Raw genomic sequence first — 26,126 nt, 5'->3', positions numbered from 1 at the left:
TCGGTGTCGGGTTCTTTCCAGCCGGAGCTCCCAGGGAGTCAGCCAAGGCCAGACCCAGGGCTCCCCACGCCCTGCCGGTGCGCTTCCGCCTGCTTTCCAGTTTTTTTATTTATTAAGAAAAAAAAAATACGGTGTCTCCCCGACCCTTAGCTCCAAGCCTCAATCCAGTCAGCGATCTTTTGGGGTAGGAATCAGTCTCCCCCACACGCCTTCTAAGCCTAGTGGGAGGCTCCCAGGAAAAGTCCTGGTCTTGCCAGACCCCTTTGCGTCGGCCAAATTCAGCCTCCCCCTTCTCATTCTCCCTCCCCGAGGCCGGCCAGGGGGCGTTGCCCTGTCCCTTTAAATCTCCCAGCTCCCTCCTCTTTGCCCCTCCTGAGAGCCAATCAGCAGAGACCTCTTCCCTTTCGCCCCGCCCCACCTCTAGGGGTGGGAACCCCAGGAGACCCGGCCAAGGAATCACGTGCACGGGTGGCGTCACGTGGGCGCGGGAGGGTTGCCGAGGGGAGGCTGGCGGGAGCCTGTGATTTCTTAATGAAATGTCCCCGCATGCGTAGAGGACATGTAGGGAGGGAGGTGGAAGCACCAGGAGGAGGAGGGGAGGGGTAGAGAGAGAAGGGAGGAGGGATGGGGGAGGGGAAAAGGGAGCGAGGTGTCTCCCCAGCTCGCAGCCTCTGGCAAGTGGAGTTTTTAAAAAGCTCGAGCAGATCATGTCATGACGACTTCGCTGCTCCTGCATCCTCGCTGGCCGGAGAGCCTTATGTACGTCTATGAGGACAGCGCAGCGGAGAGCGGCAGCGGCGGCGGCGGCGGCGGCGGCGGCGGGGGCGGCGGCGGCGCGGGCGGCGCGGGGGGTGGCTGCAGCGGAGCGAGCCCCGGCAAAGCCCCGAGCATGGACGGGCTGGGCAGCAGCTGCCCGGCCAGCCACTGCCGCGACCTGCTTCCGCACCCGGTGCTGGGCCGCCCGCCGGCTCCCCTGGGCGCCCCTCAGGGCGCCGTCTACACGGACATCCCGGCCCCGGAGGCGGCGCGCCAATGCGCCCCGCCGCCGGCGCCCCCCACCTCGTCCAGCGCCACTCTGGGCTACGGCTACCCTTTCGGTGGCAGCTACTACGGCTGCCGCCTGTCGCACAACGTGAACCTGCAGCAAAAGCCTTGCGCCTACCACCCGGGCGATAAGTACCCCGAGCCGTCGGGCGCCCTGCCGGGTGACGACCTGTCCTCCAGGGCCAAGGAGTTCGCCTTCTATCCCAGCTTCGCCAGCTCCTACCAGGCGATGCCCGGCTACCTGGACGTGTCTGTGGTGCCTGGGATCAGCGGGCACCCGGAGCCGCGTCACGACGCGCTCATCCCCGTCGAAGGCTACCAGCACTGGGCTCTCTCCAACGGCTGGGACAGTCAGGTGTACTGCTCCAAGGAGCAGTCTCAGTCCGCCCACCTCTGGAAGTCTCCCTTTCCAGGTAAGGAAGGGGCCCGAGCGCCGCCGCCGCCGCCGCCAGGGACCCGTCCCAGCCCCGCCTGCCCCGGGGCTCCGCGCCCCAGCCACCCCCGCCGTCTGGCCCCGGCGCGCCGGCTCTCCTGGGCTGCCGATGGAGCCGGCCGGGCGAGCTGCGCTGAGGAATGCGCCGGGGAAGAAATCTGCTCCGACACGTTCCCCGGAGCTGCCGGGCGGAGAGTGAAGCAATCACAGGCGCCCGAGCGCCCGGCCGCCGGCTCCGCTCCAGTCGGGAGCTTGTCTCCTCCTCCCCCAGCGGGCTCCAGTCTCACGCGCGGCTCTTGGCCTCCTAAGCCCGCTTCCGGCCAGGAATGGGGGGTGGGGTGGGCCTTGGGTGCCTTGGAATCCAAAACCACTAGGACAAAACGCTCAACCCACCGATTAATTGGGGAAAAAAATTAGAACCCCCAAACATTTTGTTTGCCTGAATGTCCAAGATCATTCAGGCACTGCAGGCACTGGACAGTTTTTGTTGTTGTTTTTAAATAGGGGTCTAATTTGCCGGGATCTACAGAAATGTAGGGTGTTTTCTTTTTTCTTTTCTTGATTTATTTTAAGAATTTGGCCACGAATTTCCTGATTGTTAAAGGAACAAGAGAGCTAAAATCTCTAGAGAGGGTGTGGAGAAAAGGGAATTCACATCCCTCTCCTGGATTATGAAATTCTTTGCGTCTCTGGTGCACTGAGCTCAAATCCTGTGGGTGTTCGCACTACCAACTCCCCCAAATGCGGGAGAGAAGGAGAGTTCCCCATGCCTTAGACACAGGGGAGTGTCTCTTTCTCTTAGAGGGGAGTGAGGATGAGGGTGGGGGGGAGACCTGCTTTGGAAGGATCTGAGGTCCAGGCCCAGGCAGGGGACCCCTCTGCATTGTCTGGCTCCATATGCGGTGGGGGATTGGAATTTACTGGTGTTCTGTTCCCTTTCCAATTGAGGCTATCTCTGAACAGGAAGGGATCCTGCAAACCACCACCCCCCCCCCCCACTCCACAGGGGAAAAGACCAGTTCCAGGTTTCTCAAAACCACATCAGGAGCTTCGTATTCAGCTTTGTGCTGAGAAATCAGGATTCAGGGTCTAGTGAATCCAGAGCTTGAGTCTGCTCTTGCTATATATGAGCAGAGCTCAGTGGGAGAGGGCTGACTGGCTCCGTTCTGATGCCTACAGGGGTCCTGGGGGCCCCGACCAGCCATATATGGCTCCCCACACTGCCCAGAGCCCCCCCCTCCCCAACTCTACATGTGGACCCAGGGACATTTTCATTGGGAAGTGTAGACCTGAAGACCTCCTAAGGGTGGGCCTGAAATTCCTCTGCATCCGGGATTGGGGCAAGGACAGATGGTTAAAAAAAATTACTGAATGATATTAAAAAGTGTAGCAAATAACATTCTTGTAAATATTATAAGATGACTTAGTATAACACAACTGACCAAGGTGGGACCCACACTAGACACCCAATTTCTGGCTGCCAGAAGATTTAGGTTGATAGAATTTTAGTACATGGTGTCATGCGTTACCTACTCTGCATTGACTATATTTTTATATAATATGATTTCTGTTATTAACCACCTAATACGAAACACATAATAACACTTTTCTAGAAGATAGGCAACTCACATGTAGGTGTACAATAGTGTGTTGTGGAGATATGGCCCTTTAATTTCCCATCCCACCCAGATGGGAAGCTGCTTAGGAGATGGGGGTTTAGCAGGAATTCCTGGAGCATCAGTAGCTGGTAGCCAACAGGCCATGCTAAGGGGCTGAAGGGCAGAGGGGCAGATGCCCACCCAGCCCACTGTGGGCAGAGGCACAAGTCTAGAGCAGTGGGCGGTGGGTTTAGTGTGAAGAGGGGATGAGAGGGAGCTGCTCTGGCATTGCTGTGTATGCATGTGGAGCAAGGTGGGAGTGAGAGATTGGAGAGAAGCTCAGAAATATCTTTGAGCAAAATAAACATCTTAAAGATTCCCAGGAAAAAAAAAAAACTAAAAGTAAGCACTTTTTTATCACAGCCTCCTAGAGAAAAATATCTTTGACATAAAAAAATATATAGCCCAACTGAGATTTAATACACTTGCAAATTATGGCATGGAAGTGGATATAAAAGCCCAGTGTATCTCAACAGCTATGTGCTCACACACTCCCGGTGTGGAAATAGAATCGGGCTGGTGTATCTCAGTGAGTGCAGAGGTCCAGGCAAAAGGCAGATGAATAAGAGATTATGCTCAGACACCCTCCATCTTTCTACCCACACAGAGCTCCTTTAAAGTAGTGAGATTTCCAGATAACTCTGTCTATGCAATTGTGGTTTGTTCGGCAGCATCTAGGCGTAAACACTACTGTCTCTTTTCAGTGCCTCTGGCTCTGAGAGACCTCATCTATGGCAGTCTGGGCTGGTGTGGGAGATGAAGGCAATTGTTCAGAAAGATCCAGATAATTAGGGCCCAGCTGAGTTGTGGCTTCTTCCTTCACCCAATTATCTAGACCCTTGCTTCTTTGCTCTTTTTTTTTCTTCCTATAGTGAGTATAGACAGTTTTTAATTTTGACAGAGAGAGGCAGAAATTCCAAGAGAGAATCAGCAGAAATTCCAAGAGAGAAGCAGAGAGGAGGGGGGCGGGGTGGGGGAGACAGGGAGAGACAGAGACAGATAGGATAGGAGGAGACAGTAAGAGAGAGAAGGAGATAATGGGCTCTTTGGGCCATACTGGAAGTCTCTACTGACAAGTCTTTGGAATTTGCTTGAGAAGAGTGGCTAGGATTTCTAGCTGAACAAGGTCCTCTTCGGAGGACCAGAGCCCTGTTTTGGGAGTGGGTGGGTCAAGAGCCAGTGGGCAGTAGGAACATGTACACAGGACCCCAAGAGAGAGCTGTGGCTGAGCATTGATCTGATTTTTATCTGCTCCTCAAAAGTGTCTATTAGGTTCCCAGGTATGAAGTGGTGTGTGTGTGTGTGTGTGTGTGTGTGTGTGTGTGTGTGCACTCCCACACGCTCTGAAGGGAGATTAGGGAAAGGTTGATTGTAAAATTAATCACCAAGTCCTCTACTTACTTTAGGCAGCATAGACACAACTCGAGGCCTAAGCTTCCAGATGTTTCCACATCTGCAGATCCCACTTCCTTTCCAGACAAGACAGCAGACAATGAAAGGGGGCTTCTTTCAGAAGGCAAGACTGAAGGTATTTCCCCAGTTGGCCAAAACAACCAGCCGTTAGGTCTGATCCATGAAAAACTTGGCCACATCAACTCTTGGCATTCTGTAGAGAAAAATAACCAATTTAGACCAGCTATCTGCTTTTTTTAAACTGATTTTTTAGGGTTTGTTGATTAAGCCTCATTGGAAATTTATAGTTGGGGTTTAGGAGACCCAAAATTGGGTAGATAATTGTGAGCATTTCCAGAAAGTGAAGTTTAAAAAAATCGGACAATTATCTGGTTAATTCAGGAACCCAAACCCACGTTTATCCCATTTGCTCTCCAGAAAAAAGGAGGTATTTTAAAGCTAAATTGTACCAAGTGGTCTGTTTCCATTTTAGAACTTACTGTGTCATTATGTTGAGTCCAAAAATCTGGGTTTGAAATCTGGCTCTGCCACTTAAGTTCTTTTACCTACTCTGAGCCTCAGATTCCTTATCTTGTAAAATGGGTTGAATAAAATACGACTGGAAAAAATGTTCCGAGGATTAAAAAAAAAGCCTCACGGTATCATTACTGACCCTCTCTGTTTTACTCCTATTCCAGAATCATCAGTTTCTCAAATCATAGTTACATCTGTAAGAGTAAGACACATTTAAGAACTGTGAGACTTTTAAAAATTATCTTGTGCAAAAAAAAAAATCCTTTTTAACATAAAGGATCTGCTCTGCTAAAGTGAAGTTGTTTTGTTTTGCAGATTAAAAAAAAAAAAAAAAAAACTTGGCCTGTTCCTACATAGGCAGAGAAAAGTGACAAGTCCAACAATTTTCCTGAAAAATTGTCGTCATGAAGACAGCCAAACCAGGCCATTGGAACCCCCTCTCTCCCATATTCTTTCTGCGTACTTTATTCGCCCCCTGCATTTGATGGTGACCTCTTCTCTCCCCATCCTGTGTAGACAAGGGTCCCTGAGAGAGAGCAGACCCAATGAGAATGGGTATAAGGAAGGTGTTTCATGAGGGCGGGGTGGGGGGGCAGTGAGAACAAGCATTTCAGAAAGAGCTTTGTGTCCTTATTCTAGACTGTGTCTACACTTCCAAAGGGCAGTAAGAATGAAGGGGAAATCTCAAATATTCAGTCCTACTCATTAAATCCTGCATGAAGAAGTCTGCCAATTACGTTTTTAAAAATTGAAGGGTGAGTTACTCAGATAATTTCCCTAGTCCCCCACTTCCCCTTGAAAGTGTTGCTATGATATTTTTATTGACAGAGGTGAGGGTGGAGTGGAAGGGGGGATATAAGTGACACGTATTGCCTGTGACATTCTCAGAGCATGAAGAAATTGAACTAGTAGTGGGATGACAAGGTATTTAGGATTGGGGTTCCCGCATGGGGTGGGGACAGTCTCCTTCAGCCTCAGAGGAATGACAGGGATAGCACATGGGAGCAGGATTTGCTGTTTTGCTGAGTGGACATTTATGGGGGCAAGGGAGGGGCACTGATTTCTTTTTATAGAAGACTTACGTGAACAGCTGGTTTCAACCCAAGAAGGGCTCTCTTGGTGTCTCCTCTGGTGGGCACACACCTGGGTGTGGACCCTCCACTTCTAGGGACCTGATTCCCTACATCTCAGTGCTAGGACTTCCCACCTTGGATGTTACTAAGTGGCTCACAACACTGGACTCCTAGAGATTGGCTCCCAGGCAGTCTGGCTTCACCTGGCCACTTTTCTTCTCTCTAGCTGTCGGGCTGGCCTCAGATTCCTAGTGCAGAGCCAGTGACCAAAGGCAAGAGGCCCCACTTGGGGGTCTGTGCCCACTGAAACTGTCTCCCTGCCCACCATGCCCTCCCTCAAACATACAAAAGAACACCTTCCTCTGATAATGGGGCAGAGTATAAACTGACCCATGCCCAAATGACCTACCTGCAGGAAAGAGGGATTTTCCTGAATACCTGCGATCCTGCAGGCTAGCAGACCAGGCTGCAATTTGGAGGGACCCCTCTAAGGGAACAGGGATTCTAATAAGGAGTGCTGTGTAGAGCCATACTGGAAGCTGAGCCAAAAGGAAAAATCAGTAATACTGGTCCCGTATTTATTTAAAATTTTCATATTTTGTTCATCATGGATTCCTGGGCATTCGTTTATATATTTTAAAACATTGCATTAAAATATCATTCATCTTGGTTACTGAGTTTGGGTGCCCCCTCCTTTAAAGTTTGCGCCAGAGGCAATACCCCAGGGTCCTCACCTAAGTCGAGGCCTTGCTAATAACAGAGGTGCAAAAGATTTGGGGACAATCCGTCAGCTCCCTTTGAGTCCCTGCCGGAACCTGCGCCTCCGCAGCCGCGCGGACTTGAGGCCCCTTGCGGGGTCCTGGGTCCAACCATGCGACTCACTTCCTGCCGCCCGCCTTCTCTCTCCCCCCAGACGTGGTCCCCCTACAGCCCGAGGTCAACAGCTACCGCCGCGGGCGCAAGAAACGCGTGCCCTACACCAAGGTGCAGCTGAAGGAGCTAGAGAAGGAGTATGCGGCCAGCAAGTTCATCACCAAAGAGAAGCGCCGGCGCATCTCGGCTACCACGAACCTCTCGGAGCGCCAGGTCACCATCTGGTTCCAGAACCGGCGGGTCAAAGAGAAGAAGGTGGTCAGCAAATCAAAAGCGCCTCATCTTCACTCTACCTGACCGCCCACCCAGCTGCCCGCCCCGTCTATTTATGTCGCCGATTTGTACCATATCCGAACACACCGAAGGACGCTTTTCGGGTACAGACAAATATTTAATGTTAACCAGAAAGAGGAACCACTCCGCTGGGAGGCAGAGGGTATCAAAGGGTGTGCTCTGCCGCCCTCTACTCCCCACCCCATCCTCAACCCTCACCCCTATGCAGATGGCATCTACCCTGCCTCAGCGGCTTTGGAGGTGGGTCCGGGCGGGCGTGGGAGGAAGGCAGCCTGCCTCCACTCCCTCTGGCCGTTGCCCCTCGCCTTGCCGGAGCGCCAAGTGGCAGCCAAGAGCCAGTCATTCCAGCCAAAGCAGAGCTGGGGAACCCCGAATGACCCCATTTTTGCCTCATCCTTTGCCCGGGCAGGTAGATGACCCCCCTAAGGGTGCGACCCCGAGCAGGACCTGGCGAGCTCCTACTTTCCGTCCAGTCCTTCCTCCCGTTCCCTGTCCCTCTGGCACTCTTTAGTTAGGCAAGATTTCCCAGTTAAGATGTTTCTGTGCATATTTTAAAAGTCACATTAATATTAATGATAAGTATTAGGGACCTGGCATCGTGATTGGAGTACGGACAGTGCTTAGGTTTTTTCTTTCCTGTTTCAACAAAAGCTGGAATTGGATGAGGAGACACCTACCCTTCTCCCCCACCTGGACCAAGGAACTGAGTTTCTAAGGAGCCACCTTTGCCCCCATGGCCTCCTCTGTTCTGCTTCTCAATCAACATGCAGAAATCCAGGGAAGACAGAAACTCCCACCATGCTGCTAAATCTGTCTTCTCTCCTTCTCTCTCTGTGGCGAGACTGAGGGTCAGGCCATGCACAGGAGCAGAACTTTTTGCTAGGGAACGGACAAGCTTCTCTTCCAAGGGGATGGAGAGCGGGTCCCCCGGCAGATTCCCTCTCCAGTTGCTTCTCCGTCAAGGCGGTAGCTGAGAAGGCCTCACATTTTCACTTTTACTCATTGTCCTGAGGACAGCAGTTTTTCTTCCAGGAGGCCAAGATAGCTGGCTCCCAGTTAGCCAGCTAACGCAGACGCTAACTGACATTTCCCTCCTCAAAGGCCAACTTGGTGCTGGGGGATGGGGGCTTACCTTCTCCCTTCCCACTGGTGCATTACAAAAGCGTGTTCTTTTGAAATGTTCATCCAAAACAGGCTTTTAAAAAATGTTGTGTATCTGTATATAGTATTGTGATGTCTGAATGACAATGTACTGAATGCAAAAAGGAAAAAAATACCACAAACCTGTTTTTAAAATAAAATCTTTTTTTTTTTTTGCCTTGATTTTATCGCTCAGATTCCTTCTGAAACTCCTTCTATCCACTGGTTCTTGGGGTAGGCTCTATTGCCCTGACTCAGCCAGAATGGGCAGGGGGAAGAGTAGAGAGAACACCCCCAGCTGGATAGATCCCAAATTTATATTCTGCTCCACGTAAGTTTTTTAAGTGAGGTTTTCAGATTGTTGATACGATCTAGACAGAAGAAAACTCTTTCACATCCTGATGCCCCAAATAGATGAGTACGCTTGGGAGAGAAGGATGTGATCAGCGACTGAAAAGGCCTGGGAGCAAGTGAGTGGGTTCACTTCAGTTAATAGAGCTCAGAGCTGGATCTCTGTGCTGAGAAAGTGGTGTCCCAGCTGGCGACTGGATGCTGTGGTGGTGGCAGCGTGGCGGCAGTGGGGAGCTAATCTTGCTCCTGAGGCTCTACTGCCCCCAGAGGGTCCCAAATCCCTCCAGACAGTTCAGAGCTGGAGCTGGGAAGGGGTCCCCTCAGTCTGCCCTGCTGGGAGGCCGCTGCAAGCTCCGTATTCCCAAGCTGCTCCCTTTTCCTCTCCACCAACCTATGCAAGAGGTCGGGCTGCTAGGACTCCATGGGCCCCCAGTCCTCTAAGCCAATCTCACTTGTATTCTCCAGCATTGTCGGGAACCCCAGTCTTCCAGGCAATCAGGAGCCCTGTAGACTCTGCCACTAATTTGTTTTCCCTGCCGCGTCCGTCTGTGCCTATCTCCCTATCTGGCTGAGTTAATGAGATCGTTAAGTTGTCAGGTTAAGAGACTTTTAAAAAGCGATATAGCCTAAAACAATGTTATCTCAGATTAAATCTTTACTGCAGCAATTTTTATTTATATATAATATTTTTTCCGTTCCTGAGACACAGAAAGACTGGAGGCATTGGGTTGGAAATCAGAGTTCTCTGATCTCACTTTGCCTGATGGCTGACGTTCTTAAAATTTTATTTAAATAAATGTTTCAGGGGTGTGTGTATGTGACACACACACACACACACACACACACACACACACACACACACACACACACACACACACACACACACACACACACACACACACACACACACACACACCCCCCGAATCTGAGAGACAAAGAGCCTGAGGAATTCACCCTCTGTGGAGGCTCCGCTACTGATACTGCTGCCAGTCCTTTTCTACTCCATTTCAACTCTGGGTTAACCACCAAAGAATCCCACGCTGGGCAGTACAGATCTAGGAGGGAATAGATGAATCTCCCAGTAATAATGTTCATTCTCAATTCCATCTCTCCTTTCTCTCCCCACTCACCACCTTAACCTCTCTCCAAAACCCCTGAGTCTCTCCTGAGATGGGAAGAATTGAAAATTAAATGTGTGTGTTTGGTCAGAAAAAGGAACTGAGTAGACAAGAGACCCAGGGCTCCCTTGATACCCCCACCCCTCTTGACTTGGGGGTACATTGGGTAGTCCCATGACACAGCTGTAGAGTCAGTGGAAGCTGGAGACTCAGTGGGGAAAGAGAATTCTATAGTTCTCCGAGGCATCCTTCCACTTCTGCACACAAATCCACATGAGGGCAAATGAGCGAGTCTTCCCACATGGAGGGATACGCCCTAAGGCCCCAGAAGGGGGCGATGGAAAAGAGAAGAAAGCTTGCGCGGGCTCACTGGGGTTGCACTGGGACACCAGTGACCCAAGCAAGCACTGCGGTCCCTCTGAGTCCCTGTGAGCCCCAGTGTGCCGCAGGGTGTTTAAGATGCGTCCCATGCACTGGATCAAATATTCCTGGATCAGTTTTGGAGATGCCTCTTCCATAAAAGTAAGCACGAGAATGGAAAGTCCTAGGTGAGACAGGTATTGTGTGAGTATGCTTTCTGGGGACACACACTTCCCAGAGTTGGGAAAAAGTATGATTTTCTCCCTGATTGTGTTGGTTCCTTACCTTTCCTTCCTCTGAGAGTTGGCATTCTCATTGGGGAACTCTGTGAGACATTCCTGTGAAGGTGTGTGTATACGTGTGTTTGTGTGTATGTGTGTGTGTAGAGCCTCTGACCAGTGCAGAATTTCCTCAGCCTTTTCTGCCTGTGTGTGTGCACGTGTAGCAATGTTGTCAGCCGGCACTGATCTCAGGGCGTAGAGTGTGTTTTCTTTTCTTTATGCAAATCTATAGAAAGCCTTTCTTTCCAAGGCCAGTCCTCTAGTGTCTGTGTGAGAGTGAGGATGCAATAAATATGCGGGGGCAAGGGGATAGAAAATGTCTGAAGGATTGTGAGTATAGAGGCATCCCCGGGAAATGGACAGCTCTTCTCTGGGACTGAGGTTCCTGCTATCTTTCTCATAATCCGATGACATCCCCGGCTCCTTGTGGCTCCCCGTGGCAAGGGCTGGGGGGACCCGGGTGAGCTGGAGCCTCACAGGACTCTCGGTCTGGAGGGCTCTATACCAGGCTGCCAGGGAGGGCTCAGTTAGATATTTTCCTGAGCTTGGGGAGAAAACCCCTTCCCCACCCACATCTTAGTCCTCAGACCTAGGGCCAGCAGAATGGGCCTTTTGGCCGGTAGTCAGTCCCACAGCCAGGAACCCACCTGAGGGAGCAAGGCCAGCAGTTCTCGGGAGATCCCTCCAGGACTGTCTCCAGACCATCTGCTCCTGAGGCTTTTCGACAGGCGGCTCGGTCAGCAGGCCCCGTGTGGGTATAAGGCGGGGGCAGCCCCTGGGACACTCTCCATCTACCAGAGGATTGAAGCTGGGGACCCTGCAGCAGCCCCCTCTGTTCAGAAGAGAACTCCCCACCCTAGGATCCACCTGGGTCTGACTTGGATGGTGTCAGGAGCCCACTCCTCAAAAACTCCAAGTGCTGGATCAGGCAGATGTGTATCTAGACCCGCGCTGGTGGAGGATTGAGGGGCCCTGGGGAGCCAGGGGCTTCTGGGAGGAGGAGGGGGCCAGAGCCTTTTCGCAACCAACCAGGCTCTTCCTCTTTTAGCCTTGACCGTGACTAGGTCTTTCTGACCTTGACATCACAGGGAGCACAGGGAAAGGGGGAGGGTGGAAAAGGCCTTGATCTTCCGGTGGCCAGAGAAGGGGAGGGCCACTCGCCCCCTTGACGCGCCATCCCCCTTCCCGCCAGAGCCCGCCGCCTCTGTTTACACACAGAGGTGTCGTCTCCAGTCTAGACAGGGGCGCTAATAACGCCCATAAAAGGCGGCCTCTCCAGAGATGCTCTGCAACTCGGCTCCCGCGCGCCTACCGCTGGCCGCAGCCTCCGCCTCCTCCGCCCCGCCCTCCTCAGATACCTCGGCTGGGCTTGCGGGCCGCCTTGGGAGGGGGCACCCAGAGGGTTTCTAGAGGCCGAGAACCCCCGCCCCGCACCCTTCTGAACCTCTTCCGTCTCCAAAGGTAAGTGGACCCCCGCTCTTCCAGCCCAGCCAGCCTTGGGGATAGCGCATCCTCCTACCCCCACCAGCCTCCCGGGCCCGTTGCCCTTACCCCGATCCGCCCCTGCCCAGCGCCACACCCGCCCCCGCCCCGAACTGGAGGCTTGGATTTGGGTAGCAGTTGGGTAGCTGGGCAGATCAGACCCCGGGCAGAACTCAGCCCCTCCCCAGAGCTAGGCCTGGTCAGAGGCCATGGTCACAGGGAGCGGCTGGCTGTGGGGCAGAGGGCACTCTGGGTAGTCCTCACCCCATACTGAGCTTCGAGGTCCACGGAGACCAGGCCCTGGGCTCCCCATACTTTGCTGGCGACTGTAGGTGTGGTGTTTGTGGAGAAGGTGCTTTTTTTTTTTTTTTTTTAAATAACTTGGTCCCCACACCTTTCCTGATACTCAGTAATTCACTAGGTGGAAGAGATCCTCTGCTGGCGAGGGGGAAAACGTCAGAACCCCGAAATTATTTAACTATTAGTGCGCCGAAAGGACAGTGAAAATGGGGGAAGATGGCTCACTTAGGGATGCTCAGGTGAGGGGTGGAGGGATGGTCTCCCAGATGTTCCTGCCTGGGACCACCCCTATCCCTTCCCCATTTCCTGAGTAGCAATCGGGCTGGGATCTTGTGGTGGGAGGGGGACAAGTGGAGCCACTGAATGCTTGGAGGAGGTTAGGACGCTGTTGACCCCAGGCTGCTTGTGTGAGCCTGAGAGCCTGACTGGGCCCCCTCACCCAAGGTCCCTCTCACACCCCGCTCCTCCAGGCTGCAGAGCCCTGGAAGGCGGCACGGGGGAAGGGGCCTCCTCACCTTCTCCTTAAGTCCTAGGCACCCGTAAGGAGGCCTGGGAGCCAGGTGGGCTCGGACCCCTGGATGAGCTGGTGAAGCGAAGAACGAGGAGTCTGAGCCCCTACCTCCACCCGTCAGCCTTGGTTGACCCCGACAAAATCCTGCCCCAAGCCTAAGATGCCCTAAAGGGGTGACACATAGAGAGCCGAGGGGTCGGGCTGGGGCCCAGACCTTCCCCACCCGCCGCTTTCCGTCTCGCCTCTCCCGCCCAGCCCAGCTCCTGCTCACCTCCCTTCAGAGACCCAGGCCCTGCCTCATGTGCATAGGCGGCAGAACCGTTTTGTGCAAACTAGGCAGTGACCTTGAACTGGGCCGCCTTGGCCTCTCGACTGTTGCGGGAGAAGGCAGCACCGCGCGGTATAATTTCGACCTCGGTTTGCCTGGGGAGCCCGAACACTGCGGCTCACAGCCACTCCGCGGTGGCCTAAGCCTCCCGCAGCTGCTCTGCCCCTGCCACCAGAGCCGGCCGTAGATTTTATAATAACTCCTTTCGCCTGGCTCGGCGGCGGTGGGGACTCGAGTACCAGCGCATAGCCCGTGAAGATGCAGGAGGGACGGAGGCTTAGACAGAGTCGGTGCGGGAGAGGCGGCGGCGCATCCAGCTGGTGGATGCGAGGAAGCAAGAGGGCTGCCGCGAGTCTTCAAGGAAAGCCTTGGACCACATCCTGGCCTTCAGTTTTAGTTAACCCCTGAGTTAATGAGCGGGCCATGGTTGAGCCAGGCCAGCTGCATCAGGAACCTGTGGTCCAGGGTCCAGCAGGCAGTCCGCCTCTTCTAATCTCGTGATTTGATGAATGTGCGGAAGAGCGGGCGCAGAGATTGCTCCGCGGGTCCAGAGCCTTGCCAGGCCAGTACAGTTTTCCATGTGAGCTGCGAAGTGCCGGCGGATTGAGCCCAGCTAGAAGCCGCTGCCCAGCGCCTTCGGCTGCTGCGAGTCCTAAGCATTCTCCTCACCAAGTCCCCCGTCGGCTCCTGGAGAGCAGCTCTCGCCGAGGCTGGATTTAGATCTGAAGCTTTGTACCCGAGCCTCCCGCCGGTCCTGGGGACCCAGGCTGGGAGCGGAGCTCTGCAGCCAGTTAGTCCGAGTAGGGTTAAGAAAGGGGCGCCTGAGCTGCGTGTGCGGCGGGGAGCCTTAAAGGCGCACAGAACCGCGGTGGTACACGAGGAGGCTGGGCGCCTAGATTGCCTGGGTCCTCGCCGGGGTCCTGATAACCCCTAGGTTCCTAGTGATCCTCGAGTGGCAGGGCACTGGGGATGTGAATTTTGCTGATGGGCCTCGGCAGCTCTCCCCTAGAGGAATCAGGTCGGCTGCACGGAAGGAAGAGGGGGAAGGAAGAGGGGTTTGTGCGTGTGCCAGTGCCCAGGGTCCGAAACGTGGGGAAACTGGTCTTTTTTGATGGGGCCAAATCGGACCGGGAGAAACTGCGTGTCTGGAAGAAGGAAGTCCTCACTCCATCCTCATTTCCCCGGCATTGCATCTGCCGCCCTGTGGCCGCCTCTCTGCGTGCTCAGCGGCCTGGCCGGGAGGGCAGCGAGCACAGCTCCGGGCCTGAGATTTTCGAGCTGGCGAGGGATGCGAAAAGGCTAAGACCTTCCTCCTGGCGTCTCCCTTCTAGGAGATTGGAGTCATCTGGGAGGGGAAAAAGAGAATGGGGAGAAACCTCCACCGCACAAGGACTAGCGATTATCTCGCTAAGCTCAACTCGGCCTCCCCCACACCAACAATAGCGGCTGAGCGCGAGGCCTGGAGGCCTGGAGACCTCGCCGCCGGTGCAACGTTCTGATTGAAAACAGCAACGATATTAAAGTCACACCCTGTTTATCTTTATGACCAAAAATAACCCCCAAATAAATTTTTAAAATTAAATATTCAGTAACGCTCATTAATGCATCTTGAAAAGAGGCATAAATAAGATGTTGGAGATGCTGTGACGTGGATTTTGCAGCCGAGGGATGCTCTGTGCAGCCGCGCAGCCCCTTAATCAATTAAGCACGAAAAGGCCAATTCAGGCTCTCTCCTGCCCGCTCCTCGGCGCCCCGGCTCTCGTGGTTCTGACTGAAGGTGACTGCGCCGGGGCTGGGATCCCACCGCTTGGCTTCGGTTCTGGCAAGTGGGCCCGGCGCGGGGCGGGCTCCTGGGGGGGGGGGCGGGAGGGACCTTGGCCGGCCAGGGCAGGGAAGGGGAAGAGGGGCGAGGGGCGGGTGCCGAGCTGCGAGCTGTGCCGGGCTGGGCGAAGCCCGCGCGGACACATTTCTGTCCCAGCTATGGTTGGGGATATGAAATCGCCCAGGGAGCTGTGGAATTCGAAGAATCTGCGTTTCTCTCTGCCATGTCCTGCAGAAGAGAGAAAAAGAGGGAGATGAGAATCTTCTGCTTCGCTCTGCTTTTGTAGCTTCCGCTCGTTCTCAGATATTTAACTTTCACCCACATGGATTTCTTTCTCCCAGATTCTCTCAGACTCACGTCTCCCTCATTTTCTCCAAATCTTCTGGTGTTCTGTCATATTTAGACTTTTGCTGAACTATTGATCTCACCTGGTATTACTTAAAGCCATGCTTTTGCTGGAGCCCGAAGTAATCGCATAGAAATCTGAGTATTGTGTCTACTGGACTCCAATAGAATACACCTAGTTTTGAGGGTTTGTTTCCTTTTTCATTTTAATCTGTTTGGCTGTGTCTGTGGACTTGGTTGAGACCGGATTGTGGTTTCCAGATGTCGATTAATTTCGCCTATGGCCAGCGTTGGGTTCTCAGCCTTCTGTGGAAGGAGCTACTGAGGTTAGCACTATAAAAATAATTTTAAACCCCTAACAAGATAATTCTCTGGCATTCTTTCCCTTACTCCCAGCACACCTATTGGGCTGGGCACAGTTATCTGATGGTCCCAGTGGTATGCTAGGCTGGTTCTGGGGTGTGAGTGTCTCCTCCACAGTGGGAATCAGGAGCCTCTTGGGCCAGCCAAGCCCTGCTGGGAGCCCAGAGCCTCTTGCTGCAAAGTCTCCAAGAGACGCCCCCAGAAGCCCCCCTGACCCACAGAAGTCATGGGGAAGAGTAGTTCAGCCCCCAGATTTTCAGGAGCAGGCAGGCAAGTCCTCATGGAGCTGGGCGCTTCCTTTTTCTGCTGCTTCTGCCTCTCTTCTGCATCCCTCCTCTGACGGTGAGTGAAGGTGTGTGGCTGGGTGGCTCCCAGCTGGAGAATGGGGAAGACCCAGCATTAGTAATCCTCCCTGAGCCCTTCCTGGAGGAGAGGACCCCAGGTGTCTCCCTAAATTCCTGGGGAGAAAGAGCTGAGGAAAAGGAGCACAGCAGCGGCAGGGCTGGGAGAGACAGCGGCAGGGAAACCTGTCTTTACCCCCACTTCTCCTCTACTGTAAATAAACCCCGAGCCAAAGGGCTCATCCGTCTCCTTAAACAGCCAGTAAACTTTATATGACACAATATCTAATAGTAATTTATTGGGGAGATATTGTAAATTCCAACGGTTTTAGTTAATAAAGGAGCTAATTAAAGAGGGACGGGCTGGGCTCGGCCAGCTGTTGGTGAGAAGATAATACATCTGGGGGGGTAGTGCAGGGTGCAGAAGCGCGTGTGTGCGGGTATTTTTGGTGTGGCTTTTTCCCTCTTGCCCCGTGTCGGGCGATTGCCTCGATCTCTGCGTTAGGTTTTATATGATTTTTTAAAAACCAGAAGCCAGAGAATAAATCTGCCCCCGCGGTTCGTTCCCTCCCCCCCCACATTGGGGAAGGGGGAAGTTGGAGTTGGTGCGGGGTGGGGGGATTCTCTGTCCCCACCCATCCCCCTGGCGGCGGCGCCCACGTGAGCTGGACGGCCAATGGGTGGCCGGTGCAGGTTTAACTATGTTTAATGTCAGATAGCAATAAAGTAGAAGCTGCCGGTCGGGCCCCGCGGAAATGGGCGAGCATAATCTCCTGAATCCCGGGTTTGTGGGGCCGCTGGTGAACATCCACACGGGAGACACCTTCTACTTCCCCAACTTCCGTGCGTCCGGGGCGCAGCTGCCCGGGCTGCCTTCGCTGTCCTACCCGCGCCGCGACAACGTGTGCTCGCTGCCCTGGCCGTCGGCGGAGCCGTGCAATGGCTATCCGCAGCCCTATCTCGGCAGCCCGGTGTCGCTCAACCCGCCCTTCGGCCGCACGTGCGAGCTGGCGCGCGTGGAGGACAGCAAGGGTTATTACCGCGAGCCGTGCGCCGAGGGCGGCGGCGGGGGCCTGAAGCGTGAGGAGCGCGGGCGCGACCCCGGCCCAGGAGTCGGGCCCGGGGCAGCGCTGCTGCAGCTGGAGCCGTCGGGGCCGCCTGCTCTCGGTTTCAAGTACGACTACGCGGCAGGCGGCGAGGGTGGCGCGGGGCCCCCGCACGACCCGCCCTCGTGCCAGTCGCTGGAATCCGACTCCAGTTCGTCCCTGCTTAACGAGGGCAACAAGGGCGCCGGCGCGGGCGACCCCGGCAGCTTGGTATCGCCTTTAAACCCCGGCGGCGGCCTCGCGGCCAGCGGTAAGGACCCCGGCCCATTCGCGAGGCTACTCCGGACGGGACGTCTGACCCGGGGCGGGGCGGGGGGGGGCGGTGGTGGGCAGTGTAGGACTGAGCTAGGGCCTCCTGGGGTGACAGACTGTGTGGTGAGGAAGCGCTTCTTTTAAAAAAGGGAGTTGGGGGGGGCAAGCCCTATAAACATGTAAATATCCCCGTAAAAGAACTAGAGATTCCCTTTTTCCTCGGCCTGCAGCTGGAGGGGGCAGGGAGCTCCGGAGAAAGGGGATTCTGACACACTTCCCCAGGCCTTGGGGGGTGGGGACCCAGAGGCTGGTCCCTGCCCTCCCAGGGCCTCTCTTTCCACCTTCCCACAGGCCCCCATTACCTACTTTTTTTTTTTTTTTTTTTTAAAGAAAGGCCAGTGGTTGTCTCTTGTCACTCGCTCATGTCTGTTCTAACTAATCAGGACCCCATCCTGGAGGATGTGAGAGGAAGGGGCCAGGATATCCTGGAGAAGAAGAGGTTTGGGGAGAAGTGAGAGGATAGGAATTTGGAAGGTTCTGGGATACTGCAGTGAGAAGTAGGGGAGGCAAGGAGAAAGAGTGAAAGGGGAAAAAGAGATTGATGGAGGCAGAGGAGTTGGTGGGGATGGAAGTCTTCCTAAGAGAGGAGAGGAAGAGCCTGGGGTCGGGTGTTAGGCCAAGGTGAAAGGGGCTGGGGAAGGACCGACGGTACTGGGCTTGTCACCTCTTGGTCCCCTGGCCAACCCTGCTGGTTCGTCTCCACCCAGGCGCGCCCTGGTACCCGATCCACAGCCGCTCACGGAAGAAGCGCAAACCCTATTCGAAGTTGCAGCTGGCGGAGCTGGAGGGCGAGTTTCTGGTGAACGAGTTCATCACAAGGCAGCGCCGGAGGGAACTCTCAGACCGCTTGAATCTTAGTGACCAGCAGGTCAAGATCTGGTTTCAGAACCGCAGAATGAAAAAGAAAAGACTTCTGTTGAGGGAGCAAGCTCTCTCCTTCTTTTAGGGGGCAAGACACGGGCGCCAGCCCCAGACTGAGCCTGTCTCTGGCAGAGAGCAAAGAGGGGGCACTGCCTGGGACACAGTCCCCGCTTAGAACGCCAGGCGTCTCTGGCAGGTCCTCCTGGGACGTCCTCTTGTCTGTTTTGTTCGTGGTTCCCTCCCACACACCCCCCAGCAGACCCTGCCAGGTCCCAGAGAGAAGGGAAGAACCCAGCCAGGGAGAGGAAGCCCACAGCTGCAGGCAGGGGGTAGGGGCAGGGAAGGCTGAGGCGCTGGGGAGGGGCTAGTTTGACATGGGACCGGGGCGTTGGGCCTCCGTCTGAAGATCTGGAGGAAAGGTGACTCAGGCGTCCCCTCCCACCACTTTCCTTCCGTGGTCTTAGGTCTGTCTGCCTGCAGGAGTAGGCGAGGGTGGGGACAGTGGGACTAAGGCTCTCAGAACTTGCAGTTATTGGGGTTAGGAGAGGCTGCGAGGAGGGAGCAAGAGTGGAGGATGGGCAGAGAGCAGGGAAGGGGTCAGGGTAGCTCTGGGAGGGCAGAAGGAAGTGGGGGGACCTAGGAGGAAGTGTGGTTTGGGAGAACAGAATGATCAGCAATGTCCAGGTCCGCTGGGGTCTGGGTCCTCCAGGCCTGGACACAGAGCAGGCCCAGGCATAAGCATTTGGCAGACCCGGCTGTGGACAAGGTGATGATCAGGCTTTTGTCCCCTCTAGGGCAGGCCACCCGAACCGTCTCCTGGTCCCCAGCCCTCTCCCGAGCCCCCTGCGCCCATTCGCTCACAGGTGTGCTGCCATCCACTCTTGCTGCCGCTGAGGCGGCTGCGGACCGGAAGCCGCAAGCGGGGAATTGAGAGCTGAGCGGACGCAGCCTCGGGTTCAGTAGCCACCCCAGGGACCCCCACCTGGCCCTCCGGGAAGCCCAGGAAGCTGTAAAAGGAGCTGCGAAGCGCGGCATTGATTGGCCGAGAGAGTTTCTGGCAGCCGCTGCAGATTCTCCCTTCGCCGCTGGCGTTCACGGTCACGGCCGGCCGGAGGCTGGACCGGCGTAATTTACGAGGCGGGAAGAGAATCCGCCCCTAAAAGGGGCTACCGGCCGCGGAGGCCCCCGCTCAGCCCGGGTTTCCCAGGCTGGTGACAATGAAGGAGGGGGCACTGCAGCCCCCCACCCAACTCCTTTCTCTCTTTTACCCACCCCTACTCCACCTGCTCCCCAACGGCGCCCTTTGTCTCAGGATCCGCTGTCTCCGCCCCCAGGCCAGGGAGCCGCAGATTAGGAGGACCAGAGCAGAGGGAAGGGCACATCCCCAAAACCCACTGGAGGCCAGAAAGTGGCTTCTCCAGCCGAGGGCCTTTTATTCATAGCCCCCTTCAGGCCCCAGCCCCAGCCCAGTAGATCCCAGGCTGGCTTCCGAAAGAGAAGCTGTGAAGGAGCCCCCCTGCCTTCTTGAACTCTGTTTTGATTCCCCTTGGTGAGAGTCCCCCAACCTCCCACCTGCTGACCCACCCTTGCCAGGATCAAGAGGGCGAGAAGCAGGGGAATGATGGGAGTTAAGCCCAGCCTGGACAGTGTGAAACTGGCCCGCCAGCTTGGAGTTCTTCCCACCTGGGGAAAGTCTCTCCTTCCACACCCTGGAAAGGCAATCCACTCTCCCACCAGATTCAAGTCCCTGTGAAAGACTGTGCAGAGGCATGGGCAAACATATAGGCACAGCTGCCCAGTACAGCACTTAGCCCACACCACTCTCCTGACTGTACTTGCAAAGAGGCAGCCTCATATCCCCAAATACAGCCCTGCAGAGTAGCCATACAATCACATACCCTCATCCCGCACTGGGCACCTGACACACTTCCCCACCCACATTAACCTATGTACACGTTTGCAGAAATCACCACCGTTCCAGCTGTCTGCACACTCCCCTGTGGGCTGGCGCTGGGTATGAGGCACTCCCCTCTTTGCCTGGTCACCCATGTACCCCTTCATACAGCCCCTCCTGTGACCTCTTGGTCTCTGGGGTGCTGGATTTGAGTTTCAGCACTCCAGCCTGACTCTCCCAGCTTAATAAAGGAGACCAAAACACTCCAAAAGGGGTAGGGGGACAAAGATATGCAATATTCTCTTCCTGTCGCTTTAAACTTGATTTCTGTGAGCTTCTCTGTCAATCTGTGTCCTGTTCTCTGTGTCTGTTGCTAGTACCTAGTGTGATCCCTGTGGGTAGATGCCCTCCTTTCCTCCCTCCCCGGTTCTCTGTAGTGTGCCCTCCTATGCAAACGTCTGTCTCTAGCACGTTTTCCCTTTATATAGTCCTTGTACAGAGTTGCTTCATCATATTAATATTAATAATAATAATTAAAACATGATGGTATGATGATGTGATTTTTTTGAGAGAAAAATTTTAAACTGGCTCCATACACACGGTCTCCTATGCCCAGAAAGAATGGGATCCCCAACCTCCTAGCTGTTCCCCCACTTTACTTTTTCCAGCCCAGGTGAATAATAAAAATAATAAACGTATAATAATAAAGGAAGAGCGGTTGCAGGGGCAACAAAAATATACCAGCAACCAAGATCTGTTGATGAGCTGCCATCTCCAGTCCCAAGCAATTACTAGCAGAGAGAAAATTGGGGGATGGTAGATTAGCGGGGAGGAGAGGGATATCTGAGGAGTCGTGGGGTTGTAAAAATAATGTGGACAGCCCGGAGGAGGCTGAAACTACCTTCAGCACCACAAAAAGGAAGTCTGAGCTGCAAGATCTCCAAGCAGTGAAGCCAGGGTAGGGGCAAGAGCTGGTTGGAGCTGGGATGGTGAGAGTGCTATGGGGTAGGGGCAGGGGTTGGTGGGTCCACACTTCACCCTGATGGTTCTAACCCTGTGGCTTCACTCTGAGAGCACATTTTGTGCACTGCAAGATGACTGGAGAGTGTACTAAAGACCCCTTGAAGCTGGTGAAATAGGCTCCGCCTCTGTCAGCTGCGGCCCCTCCAGGCCGTGCCAGAGAGAGGCCCAGGTCCAGGCCAGAGTCTAGTCTCAGCTGAGCCCAGGAGTCCTCTGCACCTCCACCTCACTCCTTCCTTATGGATGGGATGCCCTCCCTCTGCCTCCACCCGTGAGCCTCTGATCCCTGAGTTTCCCTTTCTCACAGCCAGGCTCCAATCACGAAGTCTCCTCCAAATTCCCCCTCCACCCTCCTGGGCCTGCTCCAGAATAACAAGAGCCCCCCTCTGAGCCCAGCCTCCCGAGCCACGCCTCCTGCCCTGAAATCTTTGTTTCTCTTTCTCCCCTCCTTTCTTTACTCCTGCAACTAGGAAAAGTAGCAGATTTAGACCAAATCCCATCCTCCCTTTGCCCCAATCCCCTGCTGAGTGTGCATCTGAAGGATTCGGGCAGGAAGGAGATCCCAAGCTTTAGGAGTACTCCTATAAAGGGCCCACAGAGTTCGGGGCAGGCTGGGGACTGGATAGCTTCTGGCAGCCTTGAGCTGGTGGTGTAGGGGAGGGACTGAGTGGCTACCCTTGAGTCTGAATAAAGGTTGGGGGAGGTCTGAATCCCAGTGAATCCAGGCAAGAGACTACCCTCTTCTTAAGCCACATCTATACAGGAAGAGTTAACAGTGAAGGCATTTCTGGCTAAATAGGAAACAGGGAATTTAGAGAGGTCAGGAATAACTGGCCTTTAATTTATTCCCTTGATTTATTCCCAGAGACACTGCAGATCTGAGAGAGAAGGTTCCTTGTTGGGTTTTGTCTATGCAGGCCCTGAGACTCAATAACTGGGGAAGCTGTCAGAGAAGGAAGAACACTATAACCTCCTCCCAACGGCTGAATAACAAGTCCTTGGGTCTCCTGGCCAAAGAGAAGGTCATGGCTGCAGCCACAACCCAAATACCCAGGACCTGGCTGAGCTCTGGATCTGGGCAAAGATTGCATCTATTTTGCAAGTATTTGTCTGGCTTAAGTCCTCAAACTACAATTTACTCCACTGATTTAAGACAAGGCACCCTGTGTCTCTAACTGGGTCTTGAGGAACAAGAAAAGGAGAGAGTTATCTGGATAATCCAGGTAGAAAAATAATTTCACTGTTGTGTATGTGTAATCTTATGCCATTCAAATGAGTTGTGTATTTGGTCCTGATTATCACCCAGTTCTACTCCAGTCTGAGCTGCGTACACGCAGCTAGGGTATTTAAAGCCACTATCGAGCGGGCGGGAGATGGGCCCGGCAGCCCGGGCTCTGTGGATGCTAATGCAGCCGGAAACCCGGCGCGATCGATGGCTCAGACCCAGAGCGGTGCAGGGACCGCCGGCCCCGATCTTCGAAAAATCAAACCCCCAGGACCTTGGGCTCCGGACCGGCCGGAGCTCCCGCCCATCCTCCCCGCCATTACCAGGAAAGTAGGAGCGGTTTCTAGGCCCCCGACCCGTGGGGGAAACGCACCCCGGAGCCCCCAACCCTCTCTGCGCGGCAGGCACAGGGAGGCGCCGAAGGTCTCGGTGTAATTTAGCGCGAGGTGGGCTGCAGGCCTGGGATCCCGCAGCCGCGTATAAGCCGAGCGTTAGGCTCGAGCGGCCGCCCTTCGGTATCCGCCTCCGTCGAGACGGAGCTGCCGGTTTTCCGCGGAGAAGCGTGCGTCCCGGGCCCTCCGCCACCGGACGCGCAGCACCGCGGCAGCTGGGGTCCGAGCTCGCGATCGCCGCTCAGGGGAGGCCCCGAGACAAAGGCCCGCCGGCCGCTGGTGGCCGACGCGGGCGCCTGGCCGCTCGCTCCCCTCCCCGCGCCCGGAGCGCTCCGTGCCCCGGCCCGGCGGACAGGGTTCCGGGGCCTCAGTCCAGTTCCCCGCCCGCCTGGCCCGGCCCCGGCTCCGGTGTGCCCGGGGTCCCGGGGAGAGGAAAACCCGGCGCGCCTCCCAGCCCCGGCCCCGCCGCCCGAACAGAGCCGGCAGTTCCGGTCGCCGCGCGAGGGCCGCCGGCTCCCGCGAAGGACCGGATGACCCCTGCTGGCCAGATCCGCGGAGACCGCGAAGACCCGGACCCGCCCAGCCGCTCGGCCCTGAGCCACAGCCCGGGGGCGGGGGTACGCTCCGTGGGTTTGTGGGTGACCTCAAAGAACAGCCCGAGTCCGAGGCGCTGCCGGGCTGCGGGAACCAGGCCTTTCTCCCAAGTGCCCTCCCTCTGCTGGGCACGCGGCGTCCCCACAGCGGCGGCCCGCCCTCCCGCCGGGTTCGTCACCGCCGGCGGCTCTGCCCCAAGCTCCGAAAGGCTGTGCCGCCCGAGGAAGCCTGGCACCGGAGCCGAGGAACTGGGCTTGGATGAGACCAAACGCAGCGGACCTTTAGCCATTGTGACCCAGCCGGTTGCCTGGGGGTGAGTTCTCCTCTCTGAGCCGGAGCCGCTTCCTGGGGACTCCGAGATAAGCCTTCCGTTTGTCAGTTTCCCTGAAGCGGAGTGGAGAACTTCCTTCAACGACCGGTCTGTGCGGAACTCACCGGCAGTTGTTGCTAGAAAAGCTCCCTGTGAAAGACGCACAGTCCACATTCGGAGCATGGAAAAGCTGTTCCACAAAATGCACGCTTGGCCATACTGCCGACATAACCGATATACTGAAACAGTCTAAAATGCACAGCCATCTGTATTACATGTACTCTGGGCATGGAAAATATATTTCTCTAGAAAATATACATATGGAGGCACTCTTATCTATTGTATGGGAAAACAACCTCCTGGGAAAAGATTACATATAGCATGTATACCCATTACATGTAAAAATTCATTTACATAGATTAAACAGTACACTTGCACACATCCTGCGCAGGGAAGGTACAGTCCTACATCTATTTAGCTCCATGGATGTATACACTCCAAAGGGCATATAAAATCAGTACATGGACAATGCATCCAGATATTAATATATCCACATTAAAACACTGCATGAAAAATATACATCATGTTATTATATATACACAAAGTGCCTATCAACCCAGTGTATGAAAAATATATTCTGTGAATTATGTTTGTACACATGGTGTATGTGTACCAAATACATTGAAGTACATACTTTGATTTCACATATTACTGTATTTATAATACACATTTCTCTGGCAATCTTAAAAACAGTAGCAGGAGGAAGCTCAGGCATTGGCAATGACATTCTCTATCAGCTGAACCTCTTTTCTGTTCTGTATTTCTATTATTTCTGTCTTTTACAAACCCCCTTCTGTGTCTACGTGGATTATTTATATGAGTGGTCTTCTATCTCTATTTAACTGTTGCTTCTCTTGTCTGAGGTCAGGGTCTATATTTAGAGCCCTAGGTCCTGTTTGCGGCAGGGTCTGACTGCATAACCACTCCTGTATGGAATTAGCATTGTATAATTACGTTACCCCTTCTGTCTCAGGATGTGTTCTTCTAGATATAGTATAAATATAGTTACTCTGAGCTGCCAGTTAGGAAAGGGGGAAAGAAGGAAGAGCAGCAACCAGGTGAGGTGTGTAACAGGTAGGTTCCGGCTGTGTGCTGGGCATGCAAGGGCTTCTTGAAAGCTAAGGTTTGTTTAACTTTTTAAAAATTTACTTTAAAAACTCAAGTCCAGGGAAGTATGAAGTAAAGGCTGGACCTTGTCTTCTATGCTCCTCTCAAATCTGAGAGCAGCCCCACTCCGTCCCAGACGACCGGGAAGAGGACTCCGGCCTGCCCAACTCCTCGACTCCAGTTCCCATCCTTAACCTTAACCAAGCAACTGGGAAAGGTTATCCAATAACCCAAGTTTTTCTCAACAAAACCCATTCCCAACGCTTTTTCAGAGGCAGTCATAAAGTATTTTCTGGAGCTGAGCTAACTCCGATCTGGCCCCCTAAAAATGAAACCCACTTGGGTCTTTCTTTAGCAGCTAAAAATCCTGGACTACATGACACACGCCTATGGAAAAATTCTTTGAGAGACAATACACTCACACCCAACAGAGATATTGTTTATGAGTCGATAGGTTCCATGTAGATGCGGCCATACTTTACTGTCCAAAGAAATCAATTAATTAGTGCCTCGCCAGTCCCCTCCCCACCCCGCCCCCGCCGGCCGCTGCTTGGCTGAGCTCGAGCGGCAGAGATAGATGTGCGTGGCCAGCTCGCTGGTCTTGTTAACAAGCCTCGTCATAAAGATGGAATGATAAGGAGAGCGAGGAAGCCCTGGTGGCCGCGAGGGGGGGCTTCGATAGCCCAGCCCGACGGGCTGTGGGACGGCGGCAAATCGGAACCAGAGCGAGCCCAGTGCAGCTCCTGCTCCAGCACCAGCACCGGGGATCACCGAGGATCTGGTGTATCCAGTGTTCTCCCCTTCTGGGGTGGTCACGCTGTAACTCGAATAATCCCCTCTCCCCTCCCCTTTCCTGAGTCGTCCCTTCTCTTCACTGAGCCCCAAATTTTAAAAAAAATTAATAAAAATACATAAACCTCTGTCCTTGAGTGCCTGTCTTGCCCTCTGCCACGTTTGTTCCGGGACCTGCCGCCTCCTTCTTTCCCTGCATTTCTCCGCGTGGTTCCTTTTCATCTCCATCTGGCGCTCTCTTCCCTCCTTTGGCTCTCTCTCTGGCTTCATGGTTGCTTTTTCTACCAGGTTGGTACTGACTCAGGCCCCAATGAGCTTGTAAAAATAATACAAATACCCCCTGGTTATCTCTCGGCAGAGTAAACACTCCCAGATAAGCCCAATGGAAAACAAAAAAAACAAATAACAAC

General features: G+C 54.3%; 2 protein-coding genes across 2 annotated transcripts; both read left to right on the top strand.

Moving 5' to 3' along the window:
* Positions 1 to 620: 620 nt before the first annotated feature.
* Positions 621 to 7,304, top strand: HOXC13 (homeobox C13; the record flags this gene model as incomplete). The annotated part of the gene is made up of 2 exons (XM_079937437.1): positions 621 to 1,457; positions 7,048 to 7,304. Exons 1-2 carry the CDS (start codon positions 713 to 715, stop codon positions 7,302 to 7,304), a joined length of 1,002 nt encoding a protein of 333 aa, XP_079793563.1. The 5' UTR covers positions 621 to 712.
* Positions 7,305 to 16,798: 9,494 nt separating this feature from the next.
* Positions 16,799 to 18,407, top strand: HOXC12 (homeobox C12; the record flags this gene model as incomplete). Its single annotated transcript, XM_079937909.1, has 2 exons — positions 16,799 to 17,399; positions 18,169 to 18,407. 2 exons carry the CDS (start codon positions 16,799 to 16,801, stop codon positions 18,405 to 18,407), a joined length of 840 nt encoding a protein of 279 aa, XP_079794035.1.
* Between the last annotated feature and the right edge of the window lie 7,719 nt (positions 18,408 to 26,126).

The sequence above is a fragment of the Stenella coeruleoalba genome (assembly GCF_951394435.1).
Source record: "Stenella coeruleoalba genome assembly, chromosome: 11".
NCBI lineage: Eukaryota > Metazoa > Chordata > Mammalia > Artiodactyla > Delphinidae > Stenella > Stenella coeruleoalba.
The sequence above is the reverse complement of the archived record's forward strand: the minus strand, read 5'-3'. Positions and strand labels throughout refer to the sequence as shown.